General features: G+C 45.7%; 2 protein-coding genes across 5 annotated transcripts in view; one reads left to right on the forward strand and one right to left on the reverse strand.

Annotated features, from left to right (window-relative positions):
* IST1 (IST1 factor associated with ESCRT-III) overlaps nucleotides 1–18,877 on the forward strand; it is a 578,781-nt gene that overhangs the window by 297,839 nt on the left and 262,065 nt on the right. The window lies entirely within an intron of this gene.
* Nucleotides 1–18,877, reverse strand: part of PHLPP2 (PH domain and leucine rich repeat protein phosphatase 2) — a 147,197-nt gene that overhangs the window by 53,669 nt on the left and 74,651 nt on the right. For all 4 annotated transcript variants that reach the window (XM_050922905.1, XM_050922906.1, XM_050922903.1 and 1 more), the window contains exon 7: nucleotides 12,703–12,849. In XM_050922905.1, coding sequence (XP_050778862.1) covers nucleotides 12,703–12,849 — 147 coding nt within the window. The remainder of the gene's footprint in view (nucleotides 1–12,702; nucleotides 12,850–18,877) is intronic.

Raw genomic sequence — 18,877 nt, forward strand, 5'->3', positions numbered from 1 at the left:
GAAACTTTCCCCCTAGTTTCACAAATGTTATGCGCAGCACAGCAGGCTGCTATGACCATGGGAATATTTTCCTTCACTGAGGTCTAACCTGCCAATACTGCCAGCAACACTTTAATCTGCCAAAGGCACATTCAACAGTCATTCTGCATCTGCTAAGTCTGGTGTTGAAGCACTCCTTGCCACGGTCAAGGTTTCCGGTGTACGGCTTTGTGAGCCAGGGGAACAAGGGGTAGACTAGGTCTCCCAGATCACAATTGGCATTTCCATTTCCCCAATTACAATCTTCTGGTCTGGAAAGAAAGTCCCTGCTTACAGCTTTCTAAGCAGGCCAGTGTTCCTGAAGATCCATGTACCATGCACCTCCCCTGACCTCCCTGCACTGATGCGGTGAAACAACCTTGGTGATCCACCAGCGCTTGCAGTACCCTAGAAAAGTAGCCCTTTCTGTTGATGCATTCCATTGCAAGGTGGTCTGAGGCCAAAATGGGGATATGCACGCCATCTGTTGCCCCGCCACAGTTAGGGAATCCCATTGCCTCAAAGCTATTTCGAACACATTGGCCAGAGTTACAGTCCTTTGTAACAGGAGGCAATTAATGGCCCTGCACACCTGCATCACTGCAACGCTCACAATGGACTTCCCACCTCCAAACTGATTAACAACTGATCAGTAGCAGTCTGGAGTTGCCAGCTTCCACACAGCAATCGCCACTTGCTTCTCTGCTGTGAGGGCAATTGTCATTTTGGTGTCCTTGCCCTGGAGGGCAAGCTCTGCACACAGTTAGGAAAGTGGCTTTGAGCATCTGAAAGGTCTGCAGCCACTACTCGTCATCCCAAAGCTGCATCATGATGCGACCCCACCACTCAGTGCTTGTCTCCCAAGACCAATATCAATGGTTCACCATGTGTAGCTGGCCCATAAATACCAACAGCAAGCTTGAATTGTTTCTTTCTGTGGCATGCAGCAGGGCAGACACCACAGTGTCATTATCAGATTCACAGCTCATGAAATACTGCAGGATCAGCCGTACCGTGTTTGTAATGCTCATCACAAGACTGGAGAGCAGTGCAGGATCCATGCTTTCAGACAAATGGCAGATGCACAGTTTACAGAGGCTGTTGAAAAGTGGCGCAAAACGTAGCAGGAAGCCCATGGAATGATGGGATGAAGAAAACCGCATCATGGGATGCTGAGCCCAACCCCACGATTCACTGTGATCCGTTCCCAGAGCACCCAGCAGCAGATGGTAGGGAGCTGCACAGTGGGATAGCTATCCACAGTGCACTGCTCTCTCTGTCAATGCAAGAGCACCAACTGTGGATGCACTCTGCCAACACAAGGATCGTTATGTGGACATGCAAAAGTGGTTTAATTAAACCAGTGGATGATCGCCGACCTAACTTAAGTCAACTTAACTTTGTAGTGCAGTCATAGTCAGAGTGTCACAGATAAATATCAGGTGGCACAGAGTATTTAGCATAAGTAGTTACCACATATTGTAAGAGCCCATTCCAGGTAAAGTGGCCAGTTAACACCTCAGTCATCGGACATAGTGAGTTACAGATTGTTGTAATAAGCCATAAATCCAGTGTCTTTATTAAGACCATGATTGTTATTGTCTAGTAAAGTTATGAATGTAAGCTCCCAGGCTTGGCTTTGGAAGGTGATTGTGACTGGGAATCACCCCGCTCTTGCCTCTTTTCTAGCCACACACCACTCAAAGACCTACTTCTGGCCAAACACCCTGTGTGCAATTTATTTACAATGTTCTCTCCTCCATCCTTACAAACTTGTGCAGCTCTGTATTTCCAATAGCATATACTCCTTAGGTATCTTCCCACTGAGAGATCTGTCCTGGCTCTGACTCTTCAAAAGTGAAATCCCAGCAAGCTGCATGGAAACTTTTTAAAGACATCATAACAGAGGCTCAATTTAAATGTATACTTCAAATTAAAAAACATAGTAAGAGGACCAAAAAAGTGTCACCGTGCCTAAACAACAAAGTAAAGGAAGCAGTTAGAGGCAAAAAAAGACATCTGTTAAAAAGTGGAAGTTAAATCCTACTGAGGAAAATAGAAAGGAACATAGATTCTGGAAAGGGAAGCGTAAAAATATAATTAGGAAGGCCAAAAAAGGAATTGAAAGAACGGCTAGCCAAAGAGTCAAAAATTAACAGCAATTTTTTTTTAAATACATCAGAAGCAGGAAGCCTGCTAAAGAACCAGTGGGACCACTGGACATCAAGATGCTAAAGGAGCACTCAAGGAAGATAAGGCCATTGCGGAGAAGCGAAATGAATTCTTTGCATCGGTCTTCACAGCTGAGGATGTGAGGGAGATTCCCAAACCTGAACCATTCTTTTTAGGTGACAAATCTGAGGAACTGTCCCAAACCAAGGTGTCATTAGAGGACGTTTTGGAACAAATTGATAAATGAAACAGTAATAAGTCACCAGGATCAGATGGTATCACCCAAGAGTTCTGAAGGAACTCAAATGTGAAATTGCAGAACTACTGACTGTAGTCTGTAACCTATCATTTAAATCAGCTTCTGTACCAGATGATTGGAGGATAGCTAATGTGACACCAATTTTTAAAAAAGGCACCAGAAGCAATCCAAGCAATTACAGGCAAGTAAGCCTAACTTCAGTACTAGGCAAATTGATTAAATTCTATAGTAAAGAATAGAATTTTCAGACACACAGATGAACATAATTTGTTAGATAAGAGTCAACATGATTTTTCTAAAGTGAAATCATGACCTCCTAATCTACTAGAATTCTTTGAAGAGGTCAATGAGCATGTGCACAAGGACAATCCAGCGGATATAGCATACATAGATTTTCAGAAAGACTTTGACAAGGTCCCTCACCAAAGACTCTTAAGCAAAGTAAGTGTCATGGTATAAGAGAGAAGGTCCTCTTGTGGATCAATAACTGGTTAAAAGATAGCAAACAAAGGGTAGGAATAAATGGTCAGTTTTCAGAATGGAGAGAGGTAAATACTGGTGTCCCCCATAGGTCTGTCCTGGGACCAGCACTGCTCAACATATTCATAAATGATTTGAGAAAAGGGGTAAACAGTGAGGTGGCAAAATTTGCAGACGATACAAAACTACTCAAGATAGCTAAGTCCAAAGCAGACTGCGAAAACTTGCAAAGGGATCTCATTAAAGTGGGTGACCGGGCAACAAAATGGCAGATGAGATTCAACGTTGATAAATGCAAAGTAATACACGCTAGAAAACATAGGCCCAGCTATGTTACTAATCTATTAGAGTTCTTTGAAGGGGTCAACAAACATGTGGACAAGGGGGATCCAGTGGACATAGTGTACTTAGATTTCCAGAAAGCCTTTGACAAGGTCCCTCACCAAAGGCTCTTACGTAAATTAAGCTGTCATGGGATAAAAGGGAAGGTCTTTTCATGAACTGAGAACTGGTTAAAAGACAGGGAACAAAGGGTAGGAATTAATAGTAAATTCTCAGAATGGAGAGGGGTAACTAGTGGTGTTCCCCAAGGGTCAGTTCTAGGACCAATCCTATTCAATTTATTCATAAATGATCTGGAGAAAGGGATAAACAGTGAGGTGGCAAAGTTTGAAGATGATACTAAACTACTCAAGATAGTTAAGACCAAAGCAGATTGTGAAGAACTTCAAAAAGATCTCGCAAAACTAAGTGATTGGGCAACAAAATGGCAAATGAAATTTAATGTGGGTAAGTGTAAAGTAATCCACATTGGAAAAAATAACCCCAACTATACATACAATATGATGGGCGACAACGAGTCAGGAAAAAGATCTTGGCGTCATCATGGATAGTTCTCTGAAGATGTCCACGCAGTGTGCAGAGGCGGTCAAAAAAGCGAACAGGATGTTAGGAATCATTAAAAAGGGGATAGAGAATAAGACTGAGAATATATTATTGCCCTTATATAAAACCATGGTACGCCCACATCTCGAATACTGTGTATAGATGTGGTCTCCTCACCTCAAAAAAGATATTCTAGCACTAGAAAAGGTTCAGAAAAGGGCAACTAAAATGATTAGGGGTTTGGAGAGGGTCCCATATGAGGAAAGATTAAAGAGGCTAGGCCTCTTCAGCTTGGAAAAGAGGAGACTAAGGGGCGATATGATAGAGGTATATAAAATCATGAGCGATGTAGAGAAAGTGGATAAGGAAAAGTTATTTACTTATTCCCATAATACAAGAATTAGGGGTCACCAAATGAAATTAATAGGTAGCAGGTTTAAAACAAATAAAAGAAAGTTCTCCTTCACACAGCGCACAGTCAACTTGTGGAACTCCTTACCTGAGGAGGTTTTGAAGGCTAGGACTATAACAATGTTTAAAAGGGAACTGGATAAATTCATGGTGGCTAAGTCCATAAATGGCTATTAGCCAGGATGGGTAAGGAATGGGGTCCCTAGCGTCTGTTTATCAGAGGATGGAGATGGATGGCAGGAGAGAGATCACTTGATCATTGCCTGTTAGGTTCACTCCCTCTGGGGCACCTGGAATTGGCCACTGTTGGTAGACAGATACTGGGCTAGATGGACCTTTGGTCTGACCCAGTACGGCCGCTCTTATATTCTTATGTTCAGCTATTCAGATAAAACGATGGGGTCTGAATTAGCTGTTACCACTTGAGAGAGAGAGAGCTCATGGAATCACTGTGGATAGTTATCTGAAAACATCCACTCAATTTGAAGTGGCAGTCATAAAACCTAACAGAATGTTGGGAATCATTAAAAAAGGGATAGATAATAAGACAGAAAATATCATATTGCATCTATATAAATCCACAGTATGTCCACATCATGAATATTGTGTTCAGATCTGGTCGCTCCCTCTCAAAAAAAGATATATTAGAATTGGAAAAGGTACAGAGAAGGGGTATGGAACAGCTTTCATATGAGGAGAAATTATTAAGACTGGGACTTTTTGGCTTGGAAAAGAGACGACTAAGGGGGGGACATGATAGAAGTCTATAAAATCATGACTGGTGTGGAGAAAGTAAATAAGGAAGTGTTATTTACTCCTCCTCAAAACACAAGAACAAGGGGTCACCAAATGAAAATAATAGGCAGCAGGTTTAAAACAAACAAAAGGAAGTACAAGTCTTCACACAATGCACAGTCAACCTGTAGAACTCAGTGCCAGGGGATGTTGTGAAGACCAAGATTATAATAGGGTTCAAAAAAGAACTAGATAAGTTCATGGAGCCTAGATCCATCAATGGCTATTAGCCAGGATGGGCAGGGATGCCAAACCACATTCTAAAGTGTCCCTAACCTGTTCGCCAGAAGCTGGGAATGGACGACAGGGGATGGATCACTTGATGAGTACCTGGTCTGTTCACTCCCTCTGAAGCACCTGGCATTTGCCACTGTTGGAAGATAGAATACGAGGCTAGATGGACCATTGATCTGATACAATATGGCCATTCTTATGTTTTAAGACTCAGTCTCTTCCCCCAACTTGGCACTTCCTTCCTGTACCTTTTCTACTTTTTGGGTTAATTAGCCTTGTAGCTCTCTCCAACCCATCCCCAATTGCTCAACTGGACACAGTTTTGCCCCTCAGGTTTATTCCAGGGTGATTTAATTGGTGATCCAGTTATCAGAGTGTTGGTACAGCTACTGTTGCCCAGCACTGTCATAGTACTCTGAAGGTTTCCTTTACGGATGAGGACTGATCGGTCAAATACAAAGTGACTGCCTTGTGAAAACGGTTCACTCACAGGTGATCTGGTGTTTTTGTCTTTCAGCATCTTTCTGTGAGTTCATGCGAGAGCATAGTGATTGTCTCATTTCACCCACACATTTATTAATGGGGTGTTTAATGCACTGGATAAGGTACACCATACACTGTGATAGGCATGCGCAGGACACATGTATCTTGAAAGGTGTATTGTGTTCATCATCATAGCAGTGGAGATATGTCTACAGGTTTTGCATCTCTTGTTATGGCAGGATTTCGTGCTGCTTTGAGTTGGTGCATTCAGGTCAGTGCGGAGCTTTCCTCTGATGATGACAACTAAGTCTACCTACGTTAGGTCAATGTACTGCCACTGCAGTAATTACTGCAATTTTTCACACCCACACTACCCTTCTGTTGGTGGTGCGCGTGCTCACCAGGAGCACTTGCCTCAACTTACGGGGGACAGTTTGGGGGGCTGAGAGGTTGGGCTCCCGGCTTGGAGCTTGGTGCCAAGTTGACAGGCAATGTAAGTAACACAGCGTCTACACAAACACTGCGTTACTCTAAGTATATAGACCTCAGTGTTACAACTCTTATGTAGGTGGAGTAATTAAGCTGGTGTAGTGAGGGAATTACATTGGCAGAAGCAACAATGTAGTATAGATCAGGGTTTCTCAAATAGGGGTCACCGCTTGTGTAGGGAAAGCCCCTGGCAGGCTGGGCCGGTTTGTTTACTTGCCGTGTCCACAGGCCTGGCTGATCGCAGCTCCCAGTGGCCGCGGATCGCTGCTTGGGCCAATGGGAGCTGCTGCAAGTGGCAGCCAGTAAGTCCCTCGGCCTGTGCCACTTCCAGCAGCTCCCCGGAGCAGCAATCTGCAGCCAGTGGGAGCCGCGATCGGCCGGACCTGCGGACGGGGCAGGTAAACACACCAGCCCAGCCCACCAGGAGCTTTCCCTAAAAGAGCGGCGACCCCTGTTTGACAAATCCTGGTGTAGATACTTAAAAAGTTAGGTCGATGTAAGCTGCCTTATATTGACATAACTCTGTAATGTAGATCTGGCAATATTTATAGTGGAAAACAATAAGAAGTTTATCATCAAAAATTCAAGCAATAGTGAGTAAGCGGAAGCAAACGGTTACATATAAAACAAAATAACAAAAGACTTTCTAGAAACTGAACTTAACTAACAGGCTAGCTTTCTGTCTAAAATTTCTCTCACCACTGAAGTCCTCTGCAGCATTTTCAACCAAAGTTGGGTGAGATGCCATTTTCATGAATGTAGACACACTGCTTGTTTACTTCCTGGGTCCAGAATAGGAGGGTGTATTCTTTACCATCTACCTATACTCCCTATAGTTCACTGTCTGTATTCAGAGACTGTGGCCTTGTCTACACTATGCGTTTATACTGAATTTAGTAGCATTAAACCGATTTAACCCTGCACCCGTCCACACAACGAGGCCCTTTATATCGATATAAAGGGCTCTTTAAACTGGTTTCTGTACTCCTCCTCGACGAGTGGAGTAGCGCTGAAATCGGTATTGCCATGGCGGATGAGGGTTAGTGTGGCCGCAAATCGACAGTATTGGCCTCCGGGCGGTATCCCACAGTGCACCATCGTGACCGCTCTGGAAAGCCATCTGAACTTGGATGCACTTGGCCAGGTACACAGGAAAAGCCCAGCGAACTTCTGAATTTCATTTCCTCTTTGGCCAGCGTGGAGAGCTCACCAGCACAGCTGACCACACAGAGCTCATCAGCACAGGTAACAATGCAGTCTCCTGAGGATTGAAAAAGAGCTCAAGCATGGACCGCACGGGAGGTACTGGATCTCATCACTATATGGGGAGAGGATTCCATACTAACAGAACTCCGTTCCAAAAGACGAAATGAACAAACATTTGAAAAAATTTCCAAGGCCATGATGCAGAGAGGCCACACCAGGGACTCAGTACAGTGCCGTGTGAAAGTTAAGGAGCTCAGACAAGCCTACCAGAAAACCAAAGAAGCAAATGGAAGGTCCGGGGCAGGGCCGAAAACATGCCGCTTATACACTGAGCTGCATGCAATTCTAGGGGGGTTCGGCACCAGTTCCCCACCCCTGTCCGTGGATTCCGAGGTGGGGTTGGTAATCTCAGCCATGCCTGAGGATTCTGCGGACAGAGAAGATGAGGAGGAGGAAGAGGAGGATGAGCTTGCAGACAGCACACAGCACTCCGTTCTCCCCAACAGCCAGGAGCTTTTTCTCACCCAGACAGAATTACCCTCCCAACCCTCCCAAGCCACTAGCCCAGACAATGAAGCCATGGAAGCGACCTCTGGTGAGTGTACCTTTGTAAATATAAAACATGGTTTAAAAGCAAGCGTTTTTTAGTGATTAATTTGCCCTGAGGACTTGGGATGCATTCGTGACCAGTACAGTTATTGGAAAAGTCTGTTAACAGTCTGGGGATGGAGCAGAAATCCTCCAGGGACATCTCCATGAAGCTCTCCTGGAGGTACTCCAAAAGCCTTTGCAGAAGGTTTCTGGGCAGGGCAGCCTTATTCCGTCCTCCATGGTAGGACACTTGACCACGCCATGCAAGTAGCAAGTAATCTGGTATCATTGCATGACAAAGCCTAGCTGCATATGGTCCCAGTGACTGCTGGCATTCAAGCAACATCTGTTCTTTATCTCGCTGTGTTATCCTCAGGAGAGTGATATTGTTCATGGTAACCTAGCTGAAATTCAGGAATTTAATTAAGGGGACAGACATGGTGTCATAAACAGATAGTTAAGGGTTAATGTCTCTTTTACCTGTAAAGGGTTAAGAAGCTTAGTAAACTGGCTGACACCTGACCAGAGGACTAATAGGGGGACAAGATACTTTCAAATCTTGGTGGAGGGAAGTCTTTTGTTTGTTCTCTTTGTGGTGTTGTTGTTCGCTCTCGGAACTGAGAGGGACCGGACATCAATCCAGGCTCTCCAAATCTTTCTGAATCAGTCTCTCATGTTTCAAACTTGTAAGTAATTAGCCAGGCAAGGTGTGTTAGTCTTATGTTTGTTTTCTCAACTTGTAAATGTTTCTTTTCGCTGGAAGGATTTTACCTCTGTTTGCTGTAACTTTGAACGTAAGGCTGGGGGGGCCCCCTCTGGTCTATAGGAATCTGATTACCCTGCAAAGCATTTTCCATCCTGATTTTACAGAGATGATTTTTATCTTTCTTTCTTTAATTAAAAAAAATTTTTTTTTAAGAATCTGATTGATTTTTCCTTGTTTTAAGATCCAAGGGTCTTGGGTCTGGACTCACCAGGGATTGGTGGGGGGGTGAAAGGAGCGGGGATGGTTAATTCCTCCTTGTTTTAAGATCCAAGGGATCTGTGTTCACCCGGGAATTGGTGAAGCCTCTCAAAGCAACCCAGGGAGGGGAAAGTTTTGGGGGGACAGAAAGTGGCCTAGACACTGAAATTCTGGGTGGTGGCAGTGTTACCAGATCTAAGCTAGTAATTAAGCATAGAAGGGTCCATGCAGGTCCCCCACATCTGTACCCTAAAGTTCAGAGTGGGGAAAAAACCTTGACACATGGCCATTCCTACTGGGCTGTTTGCCTGTTGCTTAAAAGAAATCCTTCCTTGAAGGCAGCCAAGCCAGGGGGCAGGGGGGCGGATTGGCGCTGAGCTTTTTCGCGTTTAGCTAGCAGTGATCTTTCATGATACCAGCCATGCGGTCGGGAGAGGGATAAAGCGATCATCCCAGAGAATTGGATGGGTGGGTGGTTTCTGCTGCTGCACGTTAACAGGAAAGAAGCAGCACTGAATGGGATTTGCTTGGTATTTGGGAAAGGAGGGCACTGTGTACATGAAGGCTGCAGAAGTCGAAAGACAATGGCTTACCATGGATGCATGCAAGCTGAATTCTGCTGCCCAGACCTGCGTCTGTGAGATCTCTAACACCAGAGCCGCAGGCACTCAATATTAAGATGCAAAATGCGACCTTGTAGTGAAATCACATGTGCTATGTAAGGTGAATAGTGTTGTTCACCATGAAAGAGTATAAGCATTGTTCTGTAAAATGTATCTTTTTAAATACTTCTCTCCCTTTTTTCCCTCCCTCATGCAGCTGCAAATTTTTCAAGCCTCCCTACTCCATCCCGAAGGTTATCTCAGATAAGGCGGCGGAAAAAAAAAGACGCAAGACGAAATGTTCTCGGAAATCATGGAAGTGACCTGCAATGAAAGAGCTCATCTGAATGAGTGGAAGGACGCAGTATCAAATTACAGGAAAGATGACAGCGAACGTGAGTACAGGAGGGACGCTCGAGATGAGAGGTGGCGGCAGGAAGATCAGAGGTGGCAGGATGCAACGCTGGGGCTGCTGCATGATCAAACTGACGTCCTTCGAAGTCTGGTGGACCTTCAGGAACAGCAGCAGGGTCACAAAGTGCCGCTGCAGCCCCTGTGTAACCACCCTCACCATGTTCCATATCCTCCTCACCCAGACGTGTAAAAAAGCGTGGGGGAAGGCTTCGTGCACCCGCCCACTCCACCCCCATGGACAGCCCAACCAAAAGGCTGTCATTACTTTGAAATTTTTTTAGTGGCCTTTTCCTTCCCTCCTATCCTCCTCCCAAACCACACCCAGGGTACCTTCTCAGTTCTCTCCCTCTTTTTATAATGAATTAATAAAGAATACATGATTTTTAAACAATAGTGACTTTATTTCCTTAGAAAGCAAGCTGTAATCGAAGCTGGAAGGTGGGTTGCTTACAGGGAATGAGTCAATCAAGGGAGGGTGTTCATCAAGGGAAAACAAACACAGCAGTCAGACCGTACCCTGGCCCGTGATTAAACTTGTTTTCAAAGCTTCTCTGATGCGCACCGCTTCCTGGTGTGCGCTTCTAATCACCCTGGTGTCTGGCTGCGTGTAATCAGCGGCCAGGTGATTTGCCTCAGCCTCCCACCTCGCCATAAAGGTCTCCCCCTTACTCTCACAGAGATTGTGGCGCACACAGCAAGCAGCAATAACAATGGGGACATTGGTTTGGCTGAGGTCAGAGTGAGTCAGTAATGTGCGCCAGCGCGCCTTTGAACGGCCAAATGCACATTCTACCACCATTCTGCACTTGCTTAGCCTGTAGCTGAACAACTCCTGACTACTGTCCAGGCTGCCTGTATATGGCTTCATGAGTCATGGCATCAAGGGGTAGGCTGGGTCCCCCAGGATAACTGCAGGTATTTCAACATCCCAACTGTTATTTTCTGATCTGGGAAGCAATTCCCTTGCTGGAACCGTTTAAACAGAGTAGTGCTCCTGAAGACGCGAGCGTCATGAACTCTTCCTGGCCATCCCACGTGGATGTTGGTGAAACGTCCCTTGTGATCCACCAGTGCTTGCAGCACCACTGAAAAGTACCCATTGCGGTTTATGTACCGGGTGCCCTGGTGCTCCAGTGCCAAGATAGGGATATGGGTTCCATCTATTGCCCCACCACAGTTAGGGAATCCCATTACAGCAAAGCCATCCACTATGACCTGCACATTTCCCAGAGTCACTACCTTGCGCAGCAGCAGCTTAATGATTGCTTTGGCTACTTGCATCACAGCAGCCCCCACAGTAGTTTTTCCCACTCCAAATTGATTCCCGACTGACCGGTAGCTGTCTGGCATTGCAAGCTTCCAGAGGGCTATTGCCACTCGCTTCTCAACTGTGAGGGCTGCTCTCATCTTGGTATTCTGGCGTTTCAGGGCAGGGGAAAGTAAGTCACAAAGTTCCATGAAAGTGCCCTTACGCATACGAAAGTTTCGCAGCCACTGGGAATCGTCCCAAACCTGCAAAACTATGCAGTCTCACCAGTCTGTGCTTGTTTCCCAGGCCCAAAATCAGTGTTCAATGGCTAGAATCTGCCCCATTACCAGCAGGATCTCCAAAGCGCAGGGGCCGCAGTTTGAGAGAATTCTGTGTCCATGTCCTCATCACTCTCGTCGCCACGCAGCCGTAGCCGTCTCCTCCTCGCCTGGTTTTGCAGGTCCTGGTTCAGCACAGACTGCACAAGAATGCGCAAAGTGTTTACAACGTCCACGATTGCGGTCTTGAGCTGAGCAGGGTCCATGCTTGCTGTGCTATGGCGTTTGCATAGTTCACCCAGGAAAAAAGGCGTGAAACGGTTGTCTGCTGCTTTCATGGAGGAGGAGGGAGGCTGTACCCAGAACCACCCGCGACAATGTTTTTTGCCCCATCAGGTACTGGGATCTCAACCCAGAATTCCAAGGGGCGGGGGAGACTGTGGGAACTATGGGATAGCTATGGGATAGCTACCCACAGTGCAACGCTCTGGAAATCGACACTAACGTCGGTACATGGACGCACACAGCCGAATTAATGGGTTTACTGTGGCCACATGCACTCTACTTTATACAATCTGTTTTAAAAAACCGGTTTCTGTAAAATCGGAATAATCCTGTAGTGCAGACGTACCCTGTATAACCACCTGTAATTCGTTTTTCCTCAGTGCTCCTTCCCTGCTGACTTCACATCTCTTTGATAACTTTGTATGTAAATAGGCATCCATTTATAATGCTTAATTTACTCGTCTGCCAGAAAACTTGTTCTTTCACTCCTGCTGGTGATTCGTTCTACAATACAAACTCTAAGAATATATTTTCAGTGTATATACACACAACTCCTTACGCAGTATCTGTACATACATTTCACAGCTATATTAATAACCAGTGTGATCCTGGCTTTCATGTAAGCCCACACACGACATTTTTAGTGCACCAGAATGTATGTACCAGAATCAGGACATTCCTGTAACACACTGGTCAGTTGGCATTAGGGCCTCCTTGGGTCATACTGTGAAAGTCACTCTTGGGTTCTCAGTAAGGGTCACAGAGCAAGAGGACCTGCCTCAACAGTGATGCCTTTACTCTGTCTGCACTCAAACCAAGACATAGGGCAAGTCTATAACCACAGATGAGAGGTGTTTAAGGGCCAAGACAAAAGTCAAATAACTCACTTGAACAGGTTGCCAATCTGGCTTGGCAGGTGATGAAGCCCATTACAGGAAATGTTGAGTTCAGTCAGAGTGGAGATCTCACACAGTAATATAGGAAGCTCCCCCAGCATATTATGGGACAGGTTCAGGCCTTTCAGCTGAGAGAACCTAAATGTCAAGTGTACAAATTATTCATAAAGCATAGTGGTTAGTGACAAATACATATACAAGGACAAGCACAAAGGTTCTCTGAAGTAGTCCAAGTTCTTTCCTAAATATGACATCTCCTCTTCTCAAACGAGCAATAGCACGGCATTTCCAACACCAAACAGGCTGTAATCCATCAATAACATATACCTAAGGCTAAGATTTTGTCATGGACATTTTTACTAAAAGTCACAGACAGGTCACAAGCAAAAAAGAAAAATTCATGGAAGATGTGACCTGTCCGTGACTTTTACTAAAAATATCCCTGACAAAATGGGGATCTGCAGGTTCCCACACTGCCTGAAGTGGGACAGCTGCACAAGGGTTAGGAGCCGCCTGCAGCAGCTGGGGGGTGCGGAGTATCCTTATCGCCTGCAGCACCACAGGCCCATGGCAGTGGGGAGCTCAGGGGCTCCCCTGCCACAGCTGGGAGCTGCGGAGTTTTCTGCTGCCTGCAGCAGCCGGAAGGTCAGGGGTTCCTCCGCCACTGGAGGCTCTGGGGGCCCCTGCCGCGGCCAGGAGCTCGGAGGTTCCCCCACCATCGCCATGAGCTCAGGAGTACCCCGCCATCTGTGGCAGCTTGGAGCTCTGGGGGCCACCAGAGGCGGTGGGGTACTTCACAGTTCCCTGCCCCCACGGGTAGTGGGGGACCCTGCAACTCCTGACCACCACAGGCTGAAGTCACAGAGGTCGCTGGGTGTCACAGATTCCGTGACTTCTGCAACCTCTGACTAAATTGTAGCCTTATTCATAACATTAGACTTCTCTTGTCTTACCCAATATAGAGCAGAAGTAAAGTCAGGTCAACCCAGCTATATTGCTCAGGAGTGTGAAAAATGCAGAGCTAGGTAGTTAAACCGACCTAAAGCCAGGTAGACAGCTCTAGGTCAATGGAAGAATTCTTCAGTCGAACTGGCTATTGCCTGTTGGGGGGAAGATTTACTACAGCAACAGGAGAACCCTACACTGAAGCGCTGTAGCAGTGCAGCTGCAGTGTTTCTAGTGTCGACAGACTAAGAGTTACATAACACTCCCATCTCTTTAAACTCAGAAGCAAAGCAGACAATTATCTGTCTGCTAGATAAATACCTTGGATTAGGGACTATAAATGTTAGAACAGGAGATTAACTAGCCCCAAACTCACTGACAAACTGGGAGGCTTTTAACTAGTTCCAGCCAGCCCTTGATTGCCTTCAGGTGGCCCAGTCAATGCAGTTATCTCCACTGCCTTCTAGTAAGATCTTAATTGACCCCAGGTGTCTTGATTAACAAAGAGCAACTGCCATTTGATTACCATGGTACTAGGGATTTGGTTAGCCTGGGGCTAACATACCTGTTCCTTACTACTTTACTGTAGCCATCTGGCCTTGCCCCATCACAATATGCACGTCTAGTGTAGATGAGGCTGTTGTAATTTTAACATATATGTTAGCTGGTCAAGGTAAACCTGACACGTTAGCTGTCTAGGCTCCCCCCAGGGTTTATTCACAGATTACCTCTACCTGCTAACACATGCTAAAAATACACCTTTTTCACTAGTGAAGACAAAGCCTCAGAGACTGGCACAAAAAACGAAGACTCTCTAGAAATGGAAAACTAATACCCTACTATAACTAAGCAGAAGTAGTACCTACCCAGCTTGGCTCTTGATGAGCACAAGAATAGAAGTACCATGCAAACTGTTTCTTTTGTTTTATTTGGATCTTTGTTCTGTATTCTTACTAAATCCCAGCTACCTCCGTGACACCACTGATTTCCTGAGGAAACTACAATGCATTGGTCACCTCCCAGAAAACACCATCCTAGGCACCATGGATGTAGAGGTTCTCTACACAAACATCCCACACACAGATGGAATACAAGCTGTCAGGAACACTATCCCCGATGATGCCACAGCACAACTGTCTGCTGAGCTCTGTGCCTTTATTTTCACACACAACTATTTCAAATTTGATGACAATATATATCTCCAGATCAGTGGCACCGCTATGGGCACCCGCATGGCCCCACAATATGCCAATATTTTTATGGCTGACCTGGAACAACGCTTCCTCAGCTCTCATCCACTCACGCCCCTTCTCTACCTACGCTACATTGATGACATCTTCATCATCTGGACCCATGGGAAGGAGACTCTGGAAAAATTCCACCACGATTTCAACAGCTTCCACCCCACCATCAACCTCAGCCTGGAACAATCTACACGGGAGGTCCACTTCCTAGACATGCAAATAAGTGATGGTCACATTAACACCACCCTATACCGAAAACCTACCAACCTCTATGCCTACCTTCATGCCTTGAGCTCCCATCCTAGGCACATCACACAATCCATTGTCTACAGCCAAGCACTGAGGTACAACTGCATCTGCTCTAACCACTCAGACAGAGACCAACACCTACAAAATCTCCACCAAGCATTCTCAAAACTACAACACCCGCACGAGGAAATAAGGAAACAGATCGACAGAGCCAGATGTGTACCCAGAAGCCTCCTACTGCAAGACAAACCCAAGAAAGAAACCAACAGGACTCCACTGGCCATCACATACAGTCCCCAGCTAAAACTCCTCCAACGCATCATCAGGGATCTACAATCCACCCTGGACAACGATCCCACACTTTCATAGGCCTTGGGTGGCAGGCCAGTCCTCGCCCACAGACAACCTGCCAACTTGAAATATATTCTCACCAGTAACTGCACACTGCACCATAGTAACTCCAGCTCAGGAACCAATCCATGCAACAAACCACGATGCCAACTCTGCCCACACATCTACACCAGTGACACCATCACAGGACCTAACCAGATCAGCTACACCATCACCAGTCCAGTCACCTGCACATCTACCAATGTAATATACACCATCATATACCAGCAAGGCCCCTCTGCTACATACATCGGCCAAACTGGACAGTCTCTACAGAAAAGGATAAATGGACACAAATCAGATATTAGGAATGGCAAATATACAAAAACCTGTAGGAGAACACTTCAACTTCCCTGACCACACTATAGCAGACCTTAAGGTGGCCATCCTGCAGCAAAAAAACTTCAGGACCAGACTTCAAAGAGAAACTGCTGAGCTTCAGTTCATCTGCAAATTTGACACCATCAGCTCAGGATTAAACAAAGACTGTGAATGGCTTGCCAACTACAGAACCAGTTTCTCCTCCCTTGGTTTTCACACCTCAACTGCTAGAACAGGGCCTCATCCTCCCTGATTGAACTAACCTCATTATCTCTAGCTTGCTTGCATATATATACCTGCCCCTAGAAATTTCCACTACATGCATCTGACGAAGTGGGTATTCACCCACGAAAGCTCATGCTCCAAAACGTCTGTTAGTCTATAAGGTGCCACAGGATTCTTTGCTGCTTTTACAGATCCAGACTAACATGGCTACCCCCCTGATACTTACTAAATCTTGTTTTTAAAATTCTTTGGGAATGTCACATACACTGCCTCAGAGTTAAAACAGTCCACCTCTAATAAGAGACTCCCATGCTCAACATTCTGTCTCAAATGTATAGACTAACGATTCCTCTTGCGTAAGGTGTGTGACTCCTTTCTCAAGGCTGTGGTCTGAGACATATGGATATCTAGTGATCATGCATGAGAAATCAGTTTAAAAGGCAGAAAGTGGAAATGCCCACTAAGCTGCATCCTGGGCACAATAGTACTAGTCTCACACATTTATACCAGATTGGCTACTGGCCACTGAGATGCAGATCTCCTTAAACTCCTTTCTTTTGGGGAGTTTCAGCTTCTTTGGGCAATGACACCTGCCAGGGAGAGAGACAAGAAGTCCAGTTTTTGGCATATTAAGTCTAGAATGCAGACTTAATTGCATAGCCAACGGCAATCAGTCTAAGGATCCTGCCACACTGCTGCTCCTACCCAGGGACAAGGAAAACAAACAGCATCTTGAAAGCTGCTCAGGAAATTTCATTATTCTAATGTCATGGTTTCTAGTTTTTTTTCTCACTTTTCAAATACTACAACAGACCCTGGAAGGTCTAAAAGGACCATTACAGTTTCTCCAGCCAGAAAATCTACTATTATCACTAAAAGGAGCAAAGAATCCTGTGGCACCTTATAGACTAACAGACGTTTTGGAGCATGAGCTTTCGTGGGTGAATACCCACTTCTTCAGATGCATGTGGTGGAAATTTCCAGGGGCAGGTATATATATGCTAGCAAGCAAGCTAGAGATAACGAGGTCAGTTCAATCAGGGAGGATGAGGCCCTGTTCTAGCAGCTGAGGTGTGAAAACCAAGAGAGGAGAAACTGGTTCTGTAGTTGGCAAGCCATTCACAGTCTTTGTTCAATCCTGAGCTGATGGTGTCAAATTTGCAGATGAACTGAAGCTCAGCAGTTTCTCTTTGAAGTCTGGTCCTGAAGTGTTTTTGCTGCAGGATGGCCACCTTAAGGTCTGCAATAGTGTGGCCAGGGAGGTTGAAGTGCTCTCCTACAGGTTTTTGTATATTGCCATTCCTAATGTCTGATTTGTGTCCATTTATCCTTTTCCGTAGAGACTGTCCAGTTTGGCCGATGTACATAGCAGAGGGGCATTGCTGGCATATGATGGCGTATATTACATTGGTGGATGTGCAGGTAAATGAACCAGTGATGGGGTGGCTGATCTGGTTAGGTCCTGTGATGGTGTCGCTGATGTAGATATGTGGGCAGAGTTGGCATCGAGGTTTGTTGCATGGATTGCACAAATACAGACAGATATCATCTTCCTTTCCAAATGCAAACAGATGGACATAATACCAAATGGACTAAAGGTAAAAAATCCACTGCTATCTACATACTACACAGACCACAGTGAGAGATTATGCCATACTCTATCAAAAAAACTGAGGAATCACCTGATCAGCATCCTATACAGCAAACAGGAAAACATCAAAAAAGAGCTCTCCAACCTGGAGACCCTCATTAATAACCAAACTTCTATACAAATGGACTTCACTAGAATAAGACAGGAGATCTACATTACTCACTTCACCTCTCTACAAAGGAAAAAGGACTGTAAGCTGTCTAAACTCCTACCTGCCACATGGGGCCACAACCATGGTACCCCTAACCCACCCAGCAATATCGTCAATCTATCCAACTACACACTCAGCCCAGAAGAAAAGTCTGTCCTATCTCGGGGACTCTCTTTCTGCCCTGTCACCCCCACCAGCAGGATACAGTTCTGTGGCGCTCTGGAAGCCTACTTTCGCCGTCTCCGACTCAAAGAATACTTCCAGGACAACACTGAACAGTGCACTGATACACAGGTGCCCTCCCACCAACAGCACAAGAAGAAGAACTCCACATGGACTCCTCCTGAGGGTCGAAATGACAGTCTGGACCTATACATTGAATGCTTCCGCCGGCGTGCACAGGCAGAAATCGTGGAACAACAACATCGCTTGCCTCACAACCTAAGTCGTGCAGAACGCAATGCCATCCACAGCCTCAGAAACCACCCTGACATTATCAAAGAGGCTGATAAAGGAGGTGCCGTTGTCATCATGAACAGGTCTGACTACCAAAAGGAGGCCGCCAGACAACTCTCGAATACCAAATTCTACAGGCCACTTCCCTCAGATCCCACTGAGGAATACACTAAGAAACTACAGCATCTACTCAGGACACTCCCTACACTAACACCAGAAGAAATCAACATACCCCTAGAGCCCCAACCAGGGTTATTCTATCTACTACCCAAGATCCACAAACCTGGAAATCCTGGACGCCCCATCATCTCGGGCATTGGCACTCTCACTGAAGGACTGTCTGGATATATGGACTCTCTACTCAGACCCTATGCCACCAGCACTCCCAGCTATCTCCGTGACACCACTGATTTCCTGAGGAAACTACAATGCATTGGTCACCTCCCAGAAAACACCATCCTAGCCACCATGGATGTAGAGGCTCTCTACACAAACATCCCACACACAGATGGAATACAAGCTGTCAGGAACACT

The sequence above is a fragment of the Gopherus flavomarginatus genome, chromosome 14 (assembly GCF_025201925.1).
Source record: "Gopherus flavomarginatus isolate rGopFla2 chromosome 14, rGopFla2.mat.asm, whole genome shotgun sequence".
Classification (NCBI taxonomy): Eukaryota; Metazoa; Chordata; order Testudines; family Testudinidae; genus Gopherus; species Gopherus flavomarginatus.